Raw genomic sequence first — 21,740 nt, forward strand, 5'->3', positions numbered from 1 at the left:
CAGCATAAATTAAAAGAAGGGATAAGAAGGGATAATTACTCAATGGCATGATGAATATTTGTTTATCTTATAACTCATATGCCTCGTACACACGTACGGGTATCCTGGCGGTAAAACTGCCATGAGAGCTTTGGCCGCGTAACCCGGCCATGTGTATGCCCCGCCGCAGTGTTTCCCATAAGAAAACTGTAGGGAAAAAGACAGCCGGGAATCGCGGCAGGAAAAAAAAAAAAGAACATGTTCTAATTTTTCCCGGAGGTTTTCCTGTCAGGAAAACTGCCATGGAGCATACACACTGCCAGTTTTCCCAGGCAAAAGCTGTCACGGCAGTTTTTCCGACGGGAAAACTGTTCGTGTGTAGGAGGCATTAGGGCTAAAAACTGAACTAAACTTGATGTTAAATGACTTCTGGGCCAGACCAATAAGATAGAAGCAGCTGTGATGGAATGAAGAGGGGGGGCCATGGTCCTTGCATAGTTGGAGACAGCCAATCTAGGACATTTTGGAAGTATGCTGTGGATTAACAGCAATTGCTCCTGGAGGCCAGAATGACTTTAGTTCTATAGCTACTTTAACTAAGAACCTTTAGTTCTGTCTTTTTCGAGACGCAATATTGAATTTCTAACTTTAACAAAAGGCCAAAATCCTGCAAACACACACAATATTGCCAAGTGTAACAGTGACAATTTTAAGGATACCAAGGAGCAAAGTTTTGTCTTAAAGATTTAAGTAGGTCTCCAGAAGCAAACCATCCTTCCAAGAAACATGAGATACAACAAGACACAGAGCAATGGTCACAAAAAGTCTTAGCAACAAGTATATGGATGAAAAAACAAACAGATGTGAAGCTTTGGTAGTTACAAAGTTACATCAGTGCCCATACTGCTTGTTTTTATGTAAACTTAACCCCATACGGATTTGGCCTTAGAAGTGTTGTTCCAAACTGTTAAAGTAACATGCACTTTGGGCCACCATATTGGCAACCCAGAGGCTCAAGAGGTCTTTTGACACAACGGAAAAAGTGTTATTGCAGCATATTGTAAATATTCTACATTGTCACCAGTAAGATGGGTACCTTTATTTTTATCTCTTAAGTTTTCGCACATCTGATTTCATTCCCTACCTATCTACTTTTGCCTGTAAAAATATTTTTTTCTGTGGCCTTTGTTCCCCAATTTGATCTGCAAACTACGGCAGTCGTCCTTTTGCCCCTTTTTTTTTGCAGAGCACAGGATGGCTTGCCTTTTAGTGTGTGTACACACAGTTACCAATGCGATACATTCTGGGACTTTATGGTATGCTTCAAGAGAATTTGACATGATAGAAAACTTGGAACTGCTCATCTTTGTCCTTCTCCTTCCTTGAAAGCTTGATGAGTTACTGACCTAGAACAAGTATGTTTATATTATTTATCTTGACACTTCATTAGTTGCATGCTTGCTTTGGGTCAGTTACTATATGTTGAGTAAGAATGAGGCTGATGGCTCCGATGCTTGCACCTGCAAAGCCAAGTCAGCAATGGCAGTACCCATATTTCCATACGGACAGGTTCTCTTTAAACACAGTTTGCCCGTTGACACACCATACAGTGGGGAAAATAACTATTTGATCCTCTGCAGATTTTGTAGGTTTGCCAACTTACAAAGTAATGAAGGGTCTATCATTTTTATCATTGCTGTATTTTTAAATGATAGAATATCAACCGAAAATACTGAAAAAAACACTTGATACAAAAGTTATAAATATAATTGCAGTTCAGTGAGTCAAATAATATATCCCCAAGAAAAACATGACTTAGTACTTGGTGGAGAAACTCTTGTTGGCAAGCACAGAGATAAGACATTTCTTGTAGTTGGTTACCAGGTTTGCACACATCTCGGGAGGGATTTTGGTTGACTCTTTATCTTTTCTAAATCCTTAAGGTATCGTGGCTTTCTCTTGGCAAAACGAAGTTTCAGCTCCCTCCATACATTTATATAGGATTAAGGTCTGGAGCATGGAGACTGGCTAGGCCACTCCATGACCTTAATGTGCTACTTGAGATATTCCCTGGGGGCATGTTTTGGGTCATTGTCATCCTGTTTTGCTTTTGGGGATCAAATACTTAATTTTACTCACTGAACTGCAACCTAATTTATAGCATTTGTTTTATGTGTTTTTCTGGATTTTTGGTTGATATTCTGTCTCTATGATTTAAAATACACCTATGATACAAAATATAGACCCTAAATTTCGTTGTAAGTGGCAAATTAACAAAATCTGCCAGGGATCAAATTTTTCCCACTGTACTGTATAATGCAAGGGAGTCATTACTAATTACTGCAATTTCACAGTAGAGTTCATTTGAAAAGGTAAGCTCTAAATATAGTATGTAGATACAGAAGTGAATTTGTTATTTTTTAAGGCCCCTTTACATGGAATCTGTCCACTGATCCCCACTAAGCAGGCGAATAGTTTGTCTATGTCCACTAGGCATAAGAGACAACACAACCCGCTGTCCTTTATGGGTGGGTGAATGTAAACGGACGGCAAACCAATTCCCATTTGTCTGTTTTTAGTGAATAGGATCTAATGTTGGTGGATGTGAACGGACACATGTCCATTGAAACCCACCGTTCCATAAAGAGCAATTAATAGTCCGATTGTGAGGGAAATGATGGTCCCAGCCTATAAATCGGTCCACGCATGTGAAAGGGACCTAGACTAATATTTGTGCCTATTGTTGGGCTAATTTCATAACTAGAAAAAAGGTTTTACCACAAGTTTGTGTCAAAATGATTAAAAAACATAAAAAAAAACTCAGAGGGTTCTGTCTGGTGCAACCTGCTGCTCAGATAGAAAAAAAAAAGGATAAAAGTGGATAAAAGATTGAAAAATTTAAGATGAAATTGTATGTTCATAACTTGACAAAAACAAAGAAATGGGTGGTATCAGACCACATGAGATGACAGCAACAGACAAATTCACCTAATTTCATTTACAGACATCCTCACAAAGATATAATTGGTCCCCCATAAGTATAACTATAAATGATGAAACGCTGAGAAACATAACACAACAATTTCATAATCTTTGGGAATCCCCATTTATCAACAGGTATAGCAAAATAAATTTGCCCTATGACACCCTAAATTATATTTAATGTTTTCTTTAAAAAAACGTCAATGCCGGGTCACACAAGACGCAGTCCAGTGCATTTTTATTCTCCATCAAAACCGCATGGACAGTGTTTAACATGGACTCCAATGGCTCTAGTTAGCACCGGCGAAGTGCACAAAAGTAGAACATGTTGCATTTTTTTCTGTATGAAACACAGCAAATTGCATCGAAAAAATGCACGTCTAACTGTCCTCGATTGAGATGAAGAAAAAAAAAGGGGGGGGAACTGCAACGCATCAAAAATGCATGAAAAAGGCGCATTCAGAAGCACATCTGGAACGCAGAAATTGTGGTGTGACTGGCCCTAAAAAAAGTGCAGACAAAACTTTTTTTTTTTGCTTTGAACAGCGTGCATGGGAGTTGGAACCCCTATTTGTGTATGCATTTGGGGGAGGGGTCAACAGGACAGGTAAGCAAAATCTCTCCAAACAGGAGCACCAAAACATTTTTTTAAAGTGGACTATGGAAGGGTTGTAACTTCTGTCAGAATTTTATTGCCATTTTGGCCCCCACTGGAGCCATGTTGTCACCGGACAGGAAGTAAGATGAGCCCTTTCTAATTCTAACTAGAGATGCACCCATACCGAGTACTTGCATTAGTACTCGTATTCCTGAAAATGCTCCCGATACTCGGAACTGATAACTTTGTGGTGCAATTTGAGCCCATACAAAATAAATGGGCTCAAATTTCACTGCAAGGCATTGCATGTGATTTCAACAGGAATTCCTGACCAAATCGCATACAATTTTTCCCAATGCTCCTGTGTGATCCCAGTATAGAAAGACAGGGAAGCGCCATCTAGGAAGTACAGCAATGGGCAAACAGTTTATCTAAAAATATTATCACAACTCACACGTTATAAGTACATAATATATCTTACATGTCAAATCCAAAACCACAGCCGCTTGTGGTGCTCACAGGGCTGGAGGAGATGCATAGGTGGTCTGCCCCCAAGCTGACATCACTGCTTCCCTACAGCCACAGGGGTCCCGTAAATTCCTACATCTCCTTCAGCCCTGCGAGCAACGCAAGAGGCTGTGGTTTTAGATATGACATGCAAGATATATTATGTACTTTTAACATGTGAATTGCGATAATATAAAATTTTTAATAAAACGGTTTGTCCATTGCCGCACTTCTTAGAGGGAGCTTCCTTTCTTTCTATACTGGAATCACACAGGAACTATGGGGAAAAGCACATGCGATTTTGACAGGAATCGCACCACATTCCTGTTCAAATCGCATATGTATTCTTTACAGTGCGAATTTAACCTATTTTTTGTATGGGTTTAAATTGCACCACAAAAGGTATGGTACTTGCTAAGGAACTTGACCGAAAGTACTCGTGCTGGTAAAAAAAAAAAAAAAAAAACGGTGCAACCCGAATTCTAACCATTGCCAAACACATTTGCTTGGCTTGGCTAGAGTTTGGGTATAAAGCGACCTTATCAACACTAGATGACTTGAATGTGGGAAAAAAATAACACACACCTGAAAAAAGAAAACACCTGGAAAAAGAAAACGGCACACACTTTTTGTGGAGGACAGTCCTTCACTGCTCAAAGTCTTCTGCAAGTATTCACACTTCTGAGTGTGTCAAGAATATGGCTCCCCCACTTGCTGTGGTTTCTCCTGCTGGCCTGTACTTCACTATCGGACATATGAGACAGCAAAAAAAAACACAGCTAACATCGGGGAAACAGGTATTTGACCCATGTTGTGATTGCAGAGGACAGTAAGTAGTAAAGTGGCAGCTTTTAAACAAATGGGCCACTGGAAGGAGAAGTATTTACAGTCTTCGTTTTGCAGGTATGTTTTTACAGTTGGGTGAACATACATCTCTTAAAGCAGTTGTAAACCACTGGATGAAGTATTTTTTTCCATACCTGCAAGGTAAGGTCATAATGTGCTAGTATGCATCGCATACTAGCACATTATGTTAAAATCGTACCTTAAAACAAAGCCCTCCAGCGCTGAGATGTCAGTGCTGCAGGCACTCTCATCTTCACCCATCTTGCTTCCGGGTTCACAGTAGGGGTTAACTGATTATCGGAATTGGTCGATTACTGGAGACCGATATTCACATTTTTCAAATTATCAGTATCGGTCAGAAACGTATCAATATTGGTCAGACTGTGCCTGCACGGCGCTTGCTGCAGTCTCTGCCAATCTTGAGCAGTAGAGAGATGACATCTCTCACTGTCTGCCTCGCATCATGGCTGTTCCGCCCCTACAGCAGAGCCGCAAAGGCTACTCTTGATAGAGTTGCAACCGCGAGCAGAGAGATAGTTGTGTCCTCTCGCACCATTCGCCTGCATGTGGAAGTTTACCCGGTTGGATGCCGCTAGGGAGAGTCTGACAGAAATAGTGTAAGTAGTAACAAGCTGCTTCGGGGTGGCAGGTGATGGTGGCAGCAAAGCGCTGCATCTAGGTGGCAGGTGGCGGTGGCAAGTGACACGCTGCATCTGGGTGACAGGTGATGGTGGCAAGTGACACGCTGCATCTGGGTGGCAGATGACAGTGGCATGTGATGGTGGCAAGTCACATGCTGCATCTGGGTGGCAGGTGACGGTGACAAGTGACACGCTGCATCTGGGTGGCAGGTGACGTGGCAAGTGATAGGCTACATCTGGGTGGCAGGTGACGGTGGCAAGTGACACGCTGCATCTGGGTGGCAGGTGACGTGGCAAGTGATAGGCTACATCTGGGTGGCAGGTGACAATGGCAAGTGATAGGCTACATCTGGGTGGCAGGTGACGATGGCAAGTGACATGCTGCATCTGGGTGGTAGGTGACGGTGATGTACAGAATATCGGCCTGTAAGGCGACCGAAAAATCGGTATCGGCTCTGAAAAAAAAAGATATCAGTCGACCCCTACTGTAGTTCGCAGACTCCGGCTGTGTGACTAGCCGGAACCATGAAGACATCACTATTGCACATGCACAAGGGAGCCGTCATTTATGGCACAGGACTCTGAAGAAACAGCCCAGGTGGCCGTTTCTTCAAAGCGCATGCGCCAGTGTTGTCACTGGTTGCATGTACACTAAATATCTCCTAAACGGTGCATGTTTAGGAGATATTTACACCATCTATGGGTAAGCCTAATTATAGGAGATAGAAGTTTACTTCCACCTTAAGCTACGGCCTAAAATCCTAGCGGCTACCAGGAGACCAATAATGTATATGATGACTTGGCTACAACTAAAAGAAAATGTCTGAGTCAGCAATTCACAAAAATTGTTGAACTTCTATGACATCAAATTTGTGTTCAAGACTGCTTGCAAAAAGGGTACCACAACAAAAGAAAAGTTAGATTGGATTAATCACGCTTACAGATATGAGAATTATTTTTTAGGAAGTTGATTGGGGTGGGGAGATTAGTTGGGCAAAATGAAAACTATACAGTACAGTTACATTAATAACCCTGGAGAGACATTTTAAATAGGGGACAGTCCTACAGTATATTTAATTATTAAAGCTATTTTGAGATGAATTACATCAGGAAATAGGATTCTATTCTAAATGTTCATGTGTGTGTTTACTGCCTTAAAAACACAAAAGGTACAAGAGCTTCACTGCAGACAAGGACTAGAACAAATTGTTCCTGATACAGCAGACAGGTGAACGTACAATACACTGATTACATATGAACACATTCAGACAAATGAAGCTTGTCTGACGGGTACAGAAAACAAGACATAAGCAAAGACAAAGATACATATATACATCACTACGACAAACAAGGACACGCAATGTTACGCAGACTGTGGATTTGTAAACAAACAATATATTAATGCATATCCCCTAAAAATGACCATCATTCTCACGCTGGCACATTAAAAATTGATTAGGGCCAATACATTTTCATGAAGAGCCATTCAGTGATGCTTTAACGTGTGGTGGTGCTGCTCATTATTCCGGAGACACACACACAGGCCTTATCTGAAAGGCAGTGCTGGGACAAACACTGAAGGGGGAGGGGGTGGAGAGTGGAATATACACAACACATCACGGCCTACAATCACCTTTTCATCTGTAATTAAATGGCCAAGACGCTGAGAGCCCCCCTAGTCTAGCAGCAGGCAGACCCCCTTGCACAGAATCGAACCCGTGAATGGGCTCAGCACCCTCTGCATGGGAAAGACCACTGCAGCAGACGTAAAAGGCATGCAGGTCTCCTGAGCTGTCATTATCAACACAGGCTACACGGCTATTGGTCGTACAAAAGCTAATGACATGCAGAATGCATCAAAATATTTAAGAGAGACAATACTTACTCCAAGGTCAAGCCTGGAATTCGCAGCCTTTCCCGCTGGGCTTTCATGACTGTTCTATTCTATCACAATCTACTGAGAGCATGACACACATCCAATGGCAGCATCCTGGCGCTGACAGAGAGCCAAAATGAGCCACTATAAAGGAATGGACTAACACTCTCCGAAGGGGGGTGAGGGGGGGGGAGGGGGGATTCTGCAAGTTTGGGTCCTTCCACCTCTAGCTGTAATAAAAAAAAAGATGTCAGCTGCTATATTCAGGTTAACAGAATGAATGCAGCACTGATTTCTGCAAAGCAATATGCACTCTAACAGAATTGCAAATGAGGATCGGAGCAGTGCATATTAAGTGGCTCTCCGTCTCTCTGCCAGGCTTTTCCTTTGCTCGGCTCTGTCAAATGAAGTCTCCTCTAAAAGACTGACAACACACAGGGAAAAAAAAAACCTGCAATGCACATTAAAAGCGGTTCACCTCATAACACGTAATCATTAACCATTCACTGGCTCGTAAGGATGAGATGTCCAAGGCAAAGGAGATGTAAACAAACTTGATTTCCTAATATATGTGAAATCTGATTAAAATCTATTTTGACAATTAAAATATTGTGATATAAATCAAGATGAACTCCAGGCAAATGAAAAAAATAATAAATCTGTTGTATATCGATTAAATAATTGCTAAATTATTTATTGAAGGAACCCTGCACTGCCAAAATATGGAGGCTGCCAAGGACTTCCCTTTTTTTTGAAAATACACATTTTCTGGTTGTCATATTAATCCAGTGGCTCCTCTACTTTGTGAAGTCCTAACCAGGAACAAGTATGCAAATCAGAAACTCTGACTCTAAAGAGAAGTTTGGGTTTCGAAAAATAAAATAAAAACATCCATAGTCACCTAGGTGGATGCAGCATTGGTTTGATGCTGCATTTGTCCCCCGCCACCTCTAAACCGAGAACTGAGCAAACAAATACTGCTGATCGTTCAGTTCTCCTCTCTGAGTAGAGAGCAGTGACTGTCGGTCACCAGCTTTCTGATCTGCAGAGAGGTTGAGCCAGCAGACTTTATCCTGCTGACGGATGAAAATTGGTCACAGGAGTGCAGTTCGTTCTGCATAGGAGAATTGGGGCTAAACAAGCTTTGGCCATACTTCTCCTTTCATGATTTGCATGCTTAAAGCGGAGTTCCACCCAAAAAATTTCCTTCCGCTGTCTGGATTCCTCCCCCCTCCGGTGTCACATTTGCCACCTTTCAGGGGGGGAGCAGATACCTGTCCAATACAGGTATTTAATATCAATTTTCAGGAAACAAATGGCTGCAGTATCCGCAGCGATCTACGCCATGTATGGCTCCTCCTCCACCCCAACTGTCTTCTGGGAGACACACGGGTCACAGAAGACAGCAAGGACCACTCAGAACACGCAGTGCAACTCATGCATGCCCAGTAGAAAACCAGGCTGTGAAGCCGCAAGGCTTCACTTCCCAATTTCCTTACTGACGATGCCGGCGCCTCCACCCGAGTGCCGAGGAACAGGTTGGCTTCGGGTGAGGACATCACAGGCGCCCTGGACAGGTAAGTGTCCTTATTTTAAAAGTCAGCATCTGCAATTTTTGTAGCTGCGGACTTAAAAAAAAAAAAAAATTGCTTTAATATAGGTTAGCTTTCAAGACAAAGAAAGATAGAAACAAGTATTTTCAGATTACAGATCATCCAAGCCATTTTCCTGCAATGCTCCCAAAATCGATCCACAGACCAAAGGATGCTCCAAAACAATCTGTGATCCACCAGCAATGAGAGCACAAAAAAACAAGGATGGAGGTGCTCAACTTTCAGTAGCCCATTTATTAATATCATCTGATTCAGGAAAATTACACCTACTCCTCTTACACATTTCACTCCATCTAGAGCTCAATTAAATAAACAAAGTTCTCAATGAAGTGAAACGCGTAAAAGGAGCAGATAGACTTTTCCAATATTGCAGGATATTAATAAATGTACTCTGGACTCCTGGAAGCTGAGCAGCTCCATCCTTGTTTTCCTGTGCTGGCTTTTCAGAAATGGCAGCCTCTGACTTCCTCTCAGTACAGGTTTAATTAAACCAAGTGTAATATAAATGCATTCCTTCTCTATAAGAACTTACCATCATCCCCTATACAACAGCTGACACTTCAATGCAACTAGGTAGTGAAATGATGAAGTGCGACAGCAGTGGCAAAGCAAGTAATTTGTTACTGAGTCACTGAAGATGAAACTGTTATATTGCATGCATGGTAAGAGGTTGGCAGAGGGGTAAAGGGTCTACTGGTCTACTCAAGTTGGTATTTTTAGAATGAATTGATGTTACATAAAAAAAAAAAAAAAATGAAGATTCAGAAAATGGAGTCTCACATTGCAGGACAATGAAGCAATATTTTGGAGAGACCACTGACAAAACAACAAGCAAGCTTTTTTTCATGAGTGGGATACTTTCCACTGCACATATTACTGTTGTAATTGTAAGAGAAACAGACAGAAACCTGGATTTTTTATTTTATAATTCTCAGGCCCCTTGAGTCTTTCATGACTTCTAAAACAGCAGGAACAGCCTTCCAACTACTGGCCCCCGATTCCCATCTCCTCTGACAGCTAGACTTTTGCTATTGGAGAAGATGGGGCGGCAGCTTGGCAGGAGTGCCTGGTCTTGCACTCCTACCAGCTCCTGAAGTTGGGGTGGAGATCCAGGGGTCCTTCTGGGACTACTGGGACTTTTTACCTTATTGCAGGGAAAGTGTTAAGGTAAAAGAAAGAGTTAAAGGCCAAATTTACATTTTACAGAAATCAGCTTTTGCAGTAGCCCCTGTAGATTTTAAAAAAATGTTCAGCTTTGTAAAATAACCATTAGTTAAATGGAGTGCAGTAAATAAAGTTAAATTCATAAAAAAAAAAAAAAAAAAACATTTTTAAAAAAATGTAAAAATTGTGCGCTAAGCTGTTAAGTCCAATTCACAAACAAAACAGAAAAAAGGCGCAGTATTTAACACCACCCTTTTGCTGGCATTTCCTGTTGGAGTGATTGGAAGTTGAGAGAGTGCTTAGCAGCATTACCACTATGGAGCTTTTTAAATGCAATCTTTTGCAATTTAACTTGCTTGGAAGGCGTCGGAGGAGGGTTGTGGTGATGGCTCCACAACATTTTTTCCGGAGAGGACCCTGCTGGACAACTTCACAGAGTGTGAGGCTCTACGGGCGCTTCGACTGACCAAGGAGCTGATCCTGATGTTGTACGTTAGGCTGCAGCTTAAAGTGGTTGTAAACCCTTATGCCGCGTACAGACGGTCGTTTTTTGTGATGGAAAAAAAACGACGTTTTAAATCATGAAATAAAACGACGTTTTTGAAACTTCATTTTCAAAAACGACGTTGCCTACACACCATCGTTTTTTTCACAATGCTCTAGCAAAGCGAGGTTACGTTCACCACTTTTTTCCATTGAAGCTCGCTTCATAACTAGCTTCTGGGCATGCGCGGGTTTAAAAACGTCGTTTTAAACGTCGTTTTTTGCCACACACGGTCAATTTCTGTGAAACAAAAAACGACGTTTTGAAAAACGACACAAAAAATTCAAGCATGTTCGAATTTTTTTTTTACGTTTTTTTGAAGACATAAAACAAAGTTTTGCCCACACACGATCATTTTAAATGACGTTTTTTAAAACGTCGTTTTTTTTCATCACAAAAAACGACCGTCTGTACACGGCATTACAGACCACTTTATGCTACACTTAAGCCGATATAATAAGGCTTGCTTGTAGCTAACCAGGATATCTCCTAAACCTGTATGGTTTATGAGATATCCCCCGTCTCCTGCAAGCCAATTACAGCAATCATTATTGAACGCAAAATTCACAACCGATTTACTGCAATTTCTTTTGAAAGAAAAAAGTATCTAGATATTGATCTTCCAACTCACTACTCTGATCTTTGTAAACATAACTTTTAGACCCTATACACTTGGAAAGTGACTGATTTGCACTGATTCGACAAACCCCACATTCTACTGGCCTGGACGTATCAGAATTATAAAGATGAATGTGTTACCAAATACTATTGATATCCCTTCCCCTCGAGGTTCCTCAGTTCCATGCACTCAAAATTTACCAACGTTATCAGGTCCTATAAGACAGTGGTCCCCAACCTTTTTGGCACCGAGGACCGGTGTTGTGGCATAGAATCGGGCCAAGGCCTGGGGGGTTGGGTTATTATGTAGCTTTTCGCGGGCAATTTGTCAAGGAAATGGCTGGTGTTAGCGCTTCAATCATCACAGAACAATGGCTGATATGGTGTTGGGATGATTGAAGTGCATTGTTTCTGTCATTGCATTTTAATGTAAAATGAAATAGTTCAAACTCACCATAATGCAGAATCTGCCACCAGATGCAGTTTTTCACTTGCCTTTTTCGTGTGACACCTGTTCAGGAGAGTGCATAACGTATTTGCTTCAGGGCTCAGGATACTGCACAGAGTAAAGGGGTCTGGAGTGCGTGGGGCACAAAGTGCAGGGGTGCATAATACAGAGTGCAGGGGTCAGTACAAAGCACCTCACTACAAACCCCCAGTACAGACCACCTCCTCTCCTCAATACAGGCCATCTTTTTAGTACAGAGCACCTCTTCAGTGCAAGTCACCAGAACTAACCACCTCCTCGGTGCAGACCATCTCCTCAGTACAGACCCCCGGTGCAGACCATCTCCTCAGTACAGACCATCTCCTCTGTACAGACCCCCCAGTGCAGACCATCTCCGCAGTACAGACCCCCCAGTGCAGACCATCTCCTCAGTACAGACCCCCAGTGCAGACCATCTCCTCAGTACAGACCCCCCAGTGCAGACCATCTCCTCAGTACAGACCCCCCAGTGCAGACCATCTCCTCGGTACAGACCCCCCAGTGCAGACCATCTCCTCGGTGCAGGCCACCTCCTCTGTACAGACCCCCAGTGCAGACCATTTCCTTTGATTTTCCCTTCTGGGCGGAAGTGCCGTGTTCCAGTATTGCAGCCCCGCTGTGTGGGCAGAAGTGCCGTCTTCCGGGCGGGCGGCGAGAGATTGTCTCATCTCTCTGCTCCCGCACCTCGCTGCAGTGTAGCAGCCCCGCTGTGTTGGTGGAAGTGCCGTCATCCAGGCGGGCGGTAAGAGATGTCATCTCTCTGTTTGCCCGCCACCGCACCAAACACATTGCCGCCTTCGCGGCCCGGCTGCAAATGGCCCACGGCCCGGCAGTGGGCCATCTGTGTTACACCGTCGGATCTTAGGCTGCAATTCCAGGCCGGCCGCTAGGTGGCGTTTCGGTTTATTTCCGCGACGAATATGCAAATGAGGAGATACGCAGATTCAGAAATTAAAGACCGCCCGTTTGCGTTAGTTTTTTGGCGGATAGTTACCCCTGGGTCTATGAGGTGCAGCCAATGTTTTTACGTTGTTTGCGTAACTCGTCCGTGAATGGGGCTGGACGCCATTTAAGTTAACGTCGAAACCAATGACGTCCTTGCGACGTCATTTAGCGCAATGCACGCTGGGTAAATTGCGGATGGCGCATGCGCTATTCAATCGGCGCAGGAACGCGCTTGATTTGAATAGTACACTCCCCCTAGCCGCGGAATTTGAATTCCGCCGGGGGATTTACGATACGCCTCCGCAAGTTTTGAGGTAAGTGCTTTGTGAATTACCCACTTGCCTCAAAAACTTGCGGCGGCGGATCTTAAATCAGATAGGTTAGCGGATCTTTAGATCCGTGTAACCTATGTGAATCTGGCCCTACATGTTGCAGTAAGGGATTAGGTGTTAAGGGTTTGTTTTAAGGTTTGGGTGAACATGGTCAGTGTTGATCCAAGGGACTGGATAACAATTATCTTTACCATATTTATTATGTTATCTCCCAATTTTCTCATCAAAATTATAAATGTACAAATATAACCTTTAAGTGGAATCACATATATATTTTTTTTTTAATCAATCACAAACCAGAATTAGTTTTCTGACCTGGAATGGTTACTTTTCTGCACTCCTTTGTACACACCTCAGAAAACCTACATGTATTGCCAGCTAGAACTCAATGGTATTTTAGGAACTATGACGTGTTCATTAAATGTTGCGAATTGCGATTTGCATACAAATAAGAAATGTATAAGTTAACAAGAATGCATTAAATTCTGTCAATCCGTATGATAGAGCATTTGGAGCCCATTCACACTTTACGGTTTTGGTGCATTGCATTAATGCATCCTATATTATGTGTTAGAGTGTGTTGTTCAAAGGCAGCCCATTCAAATAAATAGACTGCCAATGCAATAAAATAAAATAGACATGCATACCGTATTTTCCGATGTATAAGACGTTCTTTGGGCTTAAAAACTTGCCTCAAAACCCGGGGGTCGTCTTATACACCGGTACCAGAACTTGGGCATCCATTATTCAAAAGCCGCGCCTCCTTGTGGTGTTCCATGGGCGGAACACTTGGTTTCCCAGCAGAGCCTCTGTTCGGTGTTCCGTCTATCACGGATGTCTTCTCATCCTCGGCTTCGGACGAGAGGACCTCCGTGATAGGCAGAACACTGGCGCCTATCACGGAACAGCATGAGAAGGAGGTGCGGCTTTTGAATAATGGACCACCGCAGTACAGGACAAAAGGTATGGCACAGTGAGGCAGGTTGATGGGCACAGTGAGGCATGTTCATGGGCACAGTGAGGCATGTTCATGGGCACAGTGAGGCATGTTCATGGACACAGTGAGTCATGTTCATGGGCACAGTGAGTCATGTTCATGGGCACAGTGAGTCATGTTCATGGGCACAGTGAGTCATGTTCATGGGCACAGTGAGATTTGAAAAAGCTGAATAAAGCATGTTCCTGTCAGCGTTTTTTCCTGTCAGCAGTTGTTCTGGCTACCCCTCAGCTTCCAGACAGACTAGTAGGAAAGGGGTTCATCTTATACGGCGAGTATATCCCAAAACCAAAATTGTAGCTGAAAAATTAGGGGGGGTCGTCTTATACGCCGGCAAATACAGTAGTTTTTTTTCTGATGCAGTGCACCACAGCACATGGTAGTGCTTTACTGTGGTGAGCTGTGAGGCATGTGCATCGGAGCTGCATTGCCTCTTTGTATTGGGGTGCCATTTAACCACTTCTTGCAGCCCGTACACATATACGCAGCCTCACGGTGGGTGGGATTGAAAGAAGAGGCGCCACCTATATGCAGGCACTATGTAAGCACAATACTGTGCTGAGTGCGCGCTCCCTGTGTGCATACCTGCGATCAGGAGCTTTCCATTCATATGACCACTGTGACTGTCAATCACAGTAGTCACATGATCGGAATGCCGGTCTTTTTCTTGTTTCATAATGCCTGTCTTCACTTCCCAGCGTTAACAACCTTTTAAAGGGCCATGAGGTAGTGGTGGGAAGGGATTAAAATGCAAAAGGCCACGAAAGTGTGATTCAAACCTTATAGCCAATTCATACCTTCTTGTTGCGGTAACAAGGGAACCGCGGTGCGTTGTCATCGGAATTGCAACACAGCAGCTGGAGGTGCACCCACATGCTGTATGATACAGCATGTATCTCCCCAGACGAAGACACGTGATCCCGTGTCGTAACGCGTAGGGATTGGACAGACGTACGCCGGCGCTGTGGAACGCCGCTCGTTTTTATTACTGCTGCACTTTTTAATTTTGTTAAATGTAAGCACAGGCTTTTCCTTCAATAAATTTCCCCTGGTTTACTGTACTTCACTATTGGAGTCCCTCCTTCTGTTCTCTCTTTCTTACATTTGGGGCTGAGTGCTGTGTGGATTTGTGAAGGAGACGCGGTATCAGCTGAAAGGGTGGACGGATTGGAATAATCTATAGAGGACTGCGAGTGTGGGATATATTTGGATGTCTATTTTCATCTGCCTGGAGGTAAGAGGCTAGTGAGAACAGGGAAGGATTCGATTCATCATCTACTTGCCATTATTATTTCATGTTTTGAATTCAGCATTATGAAACATCCCTATCTGGCAGGATTCACCATATTTATTTTGGGATTATTTCTTGCACATCACTTATCCAGCATTTCTTGCTGGAGTGATTTATATATCTTTTTGGACTTTATTGCAATTTTATGTATTCTTGAGTTTGAGGACTCTCTTATAATATTATATATATTTATTATATTTATCACTCATCACTTTTTTCTAAAATATATTTTTTTGGTTCCCAATTTCTGGGTTCTCATGTGGTCATACTTTTGTGTGTCACTAATTCTGTGAGATACGTTGCGCAGAATCACATCCACTTTTGATTTCTGTATGATACGATGTGTAAAAAATTCAAGTGATATTAAACTATATCCCTATTCTTCAAAAATAATGCTTCCTCACCTACTACTTGATGGCCCTGTAATCTATTTTTCATTAAATAGTTTCTTACTGTGTTTTTCTGCCTCCTTGTATGGTCCTCAGTGAGCTCCTAAACCTCTCTGGTTTCTCCTGCACTTCTTTTAATCTGGAGTGAGCAAGAAAGGGAGGTGTTCCAACATATATTGGGACCATAGACCGCAAACTAACAGGACATTCAATCACAGCACTCATAAAGGAATTTAGAGCTTTGGTGGAAGCCGAGAGCAGCAGAAGGAACTTTTTTTTTGTTTAGTTGCATGCACCTGAGAATGCAGATTTGAATATTATTACAATAAAAAAAAATAAAAAAAAATCTTGACTAAACTTTATTCTCTCAATCAACATTGACCATTTTTAATCCTTATGCTGCTAGTATTAGTAAATTCATAGGAAAGTATATCATATTTACTTGTTTACATTTATTCAGTTACTTCCTGGTTTCCAGGCCTTGGCAAATGATGTCATATCACAAGAGCCTTAAGGGGGATTTCCTGGGTAAGCACACCCTCCTGGCTACAAAGCGTGAGCCAAGGGCAGATGGATTCCAGGAAGTTAATGCTACATAAATCATCTGCCCTTACTCATGATGCCCATGGCCAGAAATGCTAGGAGTGGTTCAAAGTAATTTCTCTGAAAAATTAATTATTGAGACATAGATAGATGAGTGAGTTTGCTTTAATAACGATGTGTGTGGCTGAAAACCAACACTGCACATCACATTGAACACGCCATCCCCACCCTGAAATATGGTGATGGCAGCATCATTGCGCTCAAGAAAATACATCAATCACAAACACATCCAAAAAAATTACTGCATGTCAAATAGGAGTAACCAGTGAAAGTAAATAAAAAAGTGCAAAAGTGCAAATGTGCCAAAAAAGGAGGTACTTCAAAATAAGTGCCTAAATCCAGTACCAGGTGACAAACAAAAATTATATAAGTATTAACAAAAATATTAATAACGATGGTCACTATGACAATAGTGATAAAAATTTATATAGAGTCACATGTATATGCAGGATGTCTATCTTCAAATGACCAATGATCAAATGATGTTATGGAAATAGTCCATATAGGGTGGTACTCAGTGATGGGTACTCTGAAACAAGCAAGAATCCTCCCACCGGTCTCCCAGAACCTTAATAAAGATGGTAATGGGCATATCAGGATCTCAAATAGGTCAGCCTCGAGCTTCCATTCTCTCCTCCTTCTTATCAACTTCTTACGATCTCCTGTTGGTGCAACTTTTCTGGTTTGCAGGGATTAGTGGCTTCCAATGGGGGGCAGTGTCACCTCAATATGAATCACAATCATGGAGGGGGGGGGAGAGAAACAGAAAGATGCTCCAATAGTGTATTACCATAAAGGATGACATGTTTAATAATAAAATCTTACATAAAATATAAATAAAGGAAGCAGTGCAATGCAAAATTAGCGTTCCAAACGCTTTCTCACATGAATCCCAGTCACTTCCGGTATGCGTCAGCCTCACGTGCCCTACGTTGTTGCGTCACGCACCTTGTGACTTCATCAGTCCCCTGATGAAGTCACAAAGGTGCGTGACGTAACCTACATAACATCATTTGATCATTGGTCATTTGAAGATAGACATTCTGCATATACAGTACAGACCAAAAGTTTGGACACACCTTCTCAATCAAAGAGTTTTCTTTATTTTCATGACTATGAAAATTGTAGATTCACACTGAAGGCATCAAAACTATGAATTAACACATGTGGAATTATACATAACAAAAAAGTGTGAAACAATTGAAAATATATTTCATATTCTAGGTTCTTCAAAGTAGCCACCTTTTGCTTTGATTACTGCTTGGCACACTCTTGGCATTCTCTTGATGAGCTTCAAGAGGTAGTCACCTGGCGCAGCACCCCATCACTCTCCTTCATGGTCAAATAGCCCTTACACAGCCTGGAGGTGTGTTTGGGGTCATTGTCCTGTTGAAAAATAAATGATGGTCCAACTAAACGCAAACCGGATGGAATAGCATGCCGCTGCAAGATGCTGTGGTAGCCATGCTGGTTAATATTTTTTGTTAATATTTATATAATTTTTGTTTTAGTCACCTGGTACTGGATTTAGGTACTTATTTTGAAGTACCTCCTTTTTTTGTCACATTTGCACTTTTGAGCGATCACTTTTTCATTTACTTTCACTGGTTACTCCTATTTGACTTGCAGTCATTTTTTTTGGATGTGTTTGTGATTGATGTATTTTCTTGAGCGCGATATCACTTTATATACATTAATTTATTATTGGTGCACAGTGATCACTATTTAGATACTGCAGCTCAGATACACACACACACACACCTTGAACACACACTATCTACTCACAGTAGCGCAAAAGATTATCACCCATGACCGATGGCAGCATCATGTTGTGGGGATGCTTTTCTTCAGCAAGGACAGGGAAGCTGGTCAGAGTTGATGGAAAGGTGGATGGAGCCAAATACAGGGCAATCTTAGAAGAAAACCTGTTGGAGTCTGCAAGAGACTGGGACGAAGGTTCACCTTCCAGCAGGACAACGACCCTAAAACATACTAGAGTTACAATGGAATGGCTTAGATCAAAGTCTACTCATGTGTTAGAATGGCCCAGATCTAAATCCAATAGAAAATTTGTGGCAAGATTAGAAAATTGCTGTTCCATCCAATGCCATTTTGCAAAGAAGAATGGGCAAAAATTTCCCTCTCTAGATGTGCAAAGGTGATAGAGACATCCCCAAAAAGACTTGCAGCTGTAATTGCAGCAAAAGGTGGTTCTACAAAGTATTAACTCAGGGGGGCTGGATACAAATGCACGCCACACTTTTCACATATTTGTAAACCATTTATCATTTTCCTTCCAGTTTGCAATTATGTGCCACTTTGTGTTGGTCTATCACATAAAATCCTAAAAAAATACATTTACGTTTTTGGTTGTAACATGACAAAATGTGGTAAATTTCAAGGAGTACGAATACTTTTTCAAGGCACTGTACTTGTGAAGAGCTCAGAATTTATGTCAATAAATAGGAGAACCAAAAATAATCTTTATTAAAAAAAAAAACAAAAAAAAAACAGCTTCCATCTCCACGTATTAGGAGTAGGTCAAGGGCACTAAAAGAAAAAAAGCACAGGAGAAAAGTAAAATGGAGAGATGGGTATGACCCCACAATTCATAGAAATTGGGTTTAATGGATTATTCTACAGGAAATGGCTAATTGCCCACTTTGTTCCGGTTTCCTTCATTTTTTACTTTCTTGTTTTTTTTATATATTATTTCATATAAATATCCCCCATACATGTCATACAGTAACCAATTAATGGAACATGTAGAAAATGTACACGTAGTAGTGATGTATTAAACATTGCATGCCTTGCACTGAAAGCTCCCTGATTCTCAGAGATTTTCCAACTAAATAAAATACATTGTCCAAAAGCACTCCCAGAGGACGCATGTCAATCATCACGCCTCCTGCTTCCCCTCCATGCTCCCAGAGGGGCCAATGTGCAATAAACTAAATTCAATTCTGAATCTTACATTCACACGAAGAAAAATATAGAATATTAAAATCCATGGCTTGAATATAGCCAATTAAGTATTGAGTATAAGCCATCAGGCGATACACTGGGCTCACTTTGGTCTAATGTTATACCAAGAACGCTTAAAAGGCTTAGTTTGATTTTTTTTCTCTTCTTTTTTTAAAAAATAATTTAAAGCAATATATTTCTCCAAAACAAAAAATGTACACTTTAAGTATATGATGTCTCTATGACTACCAACTGCCACTTACAGTACGTAAAACAAGCTAAATCGATCGAATAATAAAATGACACACACAGCTAAACCAGCAAGTTAAGTTAAGTTGATCGTAAAATTAGCAGTGTATACCAGCACTATGAAATGTAGGTTTTTTAAAGCAATATGAGACAACTAACAGAAATCCAAAGACATCAGTGCCCAAATAGCATTTTCATATTTTAATACATTGATGGGAGGAGTCTCAAAAATAATGACAGTATTTGTCAAACCTGACTGCAAATGTAAAGAAGAAAAATGGACTGAAGGTCACATAGGCAAAAGTACAGAAGAAATATAATAAAAAAATAATAATTAGATCCAACCAAACTCATGTAAAACGCTGTCATATTCCAGATGTAGTAAAATTACAGTATAAGTAATTACAGCCTGGCCTTTTGTTTAGTTCAGTGGTCCACAAACTGCTGCCCTTTCCTAGCCATTATACTGCCCTTGGGGCACTATTCCTCCCAATGATATGAGACACTGTTCCTCCCACTGACACCAACAGCAGGGCATAATTCATGCCACTGACACCAATAATATGGCACAAATTCTCACACTAATATCAATAATGGGGCACTATTTCTTCCACTGATACCAATGATGGGGCACTATACCTCCCATTAATACCAAAGATTGGGCTCAACTCCTACTGACCACCAACACTAAGACAAAGTTTATTCTCACCGATGCTGGGCCTGGGATATTTTCTATCTCCACGGGCCACATCCGGCCCCCTATAGTCCTAAGGACAGTAAACTGACCCTATGTTTGAAAAGTTTGTAGATCCCTGGTTAAGTTAATAAAGCAGCTACAGCTATAATAAAAGAGCCTGCCTTCACTGTCATGTTGCAGAGAACAACCGCTCTGTGTAGAAACAGTGGTCTCCCTGTAGGGGTCTGGTACATCCCTCAGTGAGCTTGAGCCATCTAATCAGTAAAACCCATGCTGCCTACTAATTAGCGAACTCTAAATCCTGGTACACATGGCCCAAATATCAGGATACATCAGGCAGTTACAAAAAAAAACTGTCCGGCATTTGGCACATGTATATATTGGAATGTCTGATAAAAGCCGGTGAATTTGGGCAGCTTCCGTCGAACAAGCATGCTGGAAAACCAGCAGCCGGCCCTCTTCCAATCAGTGCTCTCAGCCAATGGCAGAGACTGCTGAGCCGAGTGTTCAGGTGGGGGGGCCGTCCATCTGTCAAAGCGCAACAGCTCAGTGTGAGAGATCGGTATACTAACTTTACATAGCTAGTACAGCAGCTCTGACTCTGGCTCAATGGAGGGGTGCTTTAGACCCCTGGTGAGAGACCTTTGTTTTCACATAGAATGCAGCGGTCTTTATGTAGCTTAATCCAATTTTTGCATGGCTGCAAAGGGCAAGTGTCTCTTTAAATAGTACACACCAAATATCCGTGTCATCTGCAACAGTGAAGAGACAGCTTAGGGGTGCTCACCTTTGGAACAGGGTGCAAGCAATAAACCAGAAAGGTTAGGACTATGTTACACCAGGGGTGCCCAACCAGTGGCCCGGGGGCCACATGTGGCCCGCGGAGCCCTCTGATGTGGCCCATGACCTCCTGCTCTGAAAAGCAGCCATGGGCCCCTTTTACACGGTCAGTCTAATCCAATTGGACCAGAGGCGTATCTAGGCTGCCTGCCATATGAAGGGGGCGCTGTTGAGTGGCTGGGCAGCAAGGCACTTCCCAGGGTCTGAGGGTCTCTTCTTCTCTCCTCCTGAGCATAGGCAGGATCTCCTTTTCAGCACCTTTGCTAATGGACAATGGCAGCGCTATCCCTGCTGCGTTCAGCCACAGCCCTCCCCTGTTCTCCCAGGCTCTCCCATTCCATCTGGTCGGATTGGCAGCGCACAAAGAAGAAGGAGGAACATCAGTTTTTCCCTCTCCTCTGTGACAACTATGGCCTTAAGTTATGAAGAGTTCATCACTTCCAGTATTGGTTCTGCATTTACCTGGCTGGCATCAGCTAAGAAAGCAGCCAATATGCCTTGGAGGGCAGAGGAGGGATCAGGGGTCTAATAAACCCCAGATTTCTCCATAAAGAGCATAGGTCACTACCCAAGGTGTC

The 21,740-nt window shown here is 42.2% G+C and overlaps 1 protein-coding gene across 5 annotated transcripts in view; it reads right to left on the reverse strand.

Moving 5' to 3' along the window:
- MAST4 (microtubule associated serine/threonine kinase family member 4) overlaps positions 1-21,740 on the reverse strand; it is a 742,993-nt gene that overhangs the window by 296,218 nt on the left and 425,035 nt on the right. Inside the window, exon 1 of one of the 5 annotated variants that reach the window (XM_040340005.1) lies at positions 7,439-8,575. The exons of the other annotated variants lie outside the window; for them this stretch is intronic. Coding sequence (XP_040195939.1) covers positions 7,439-7,485 — 47 coding nt within the window. The 5' untranslated portion in view covers positions 7,486-8,575. Of the gene's footprint in view, positions 1-7,438; positions 8,576-21,740 lie in introns of those variants that run through there. 5 annotated transcript variants of the gene reach the window in all.

The sequence above is a fragment of the Rana temporaria genome, chromosome 1 (assembly GCF_905171775.1).
Source record: "Rana temporaria chromosome 1, aRanTem1.1, whole genome shotgun sequence".
Lineage (NCBI taxonomy): Eukaryota > Metazoa > Chordata > Amphibia > Anura > Ranidae > Rana > Rana temporaria.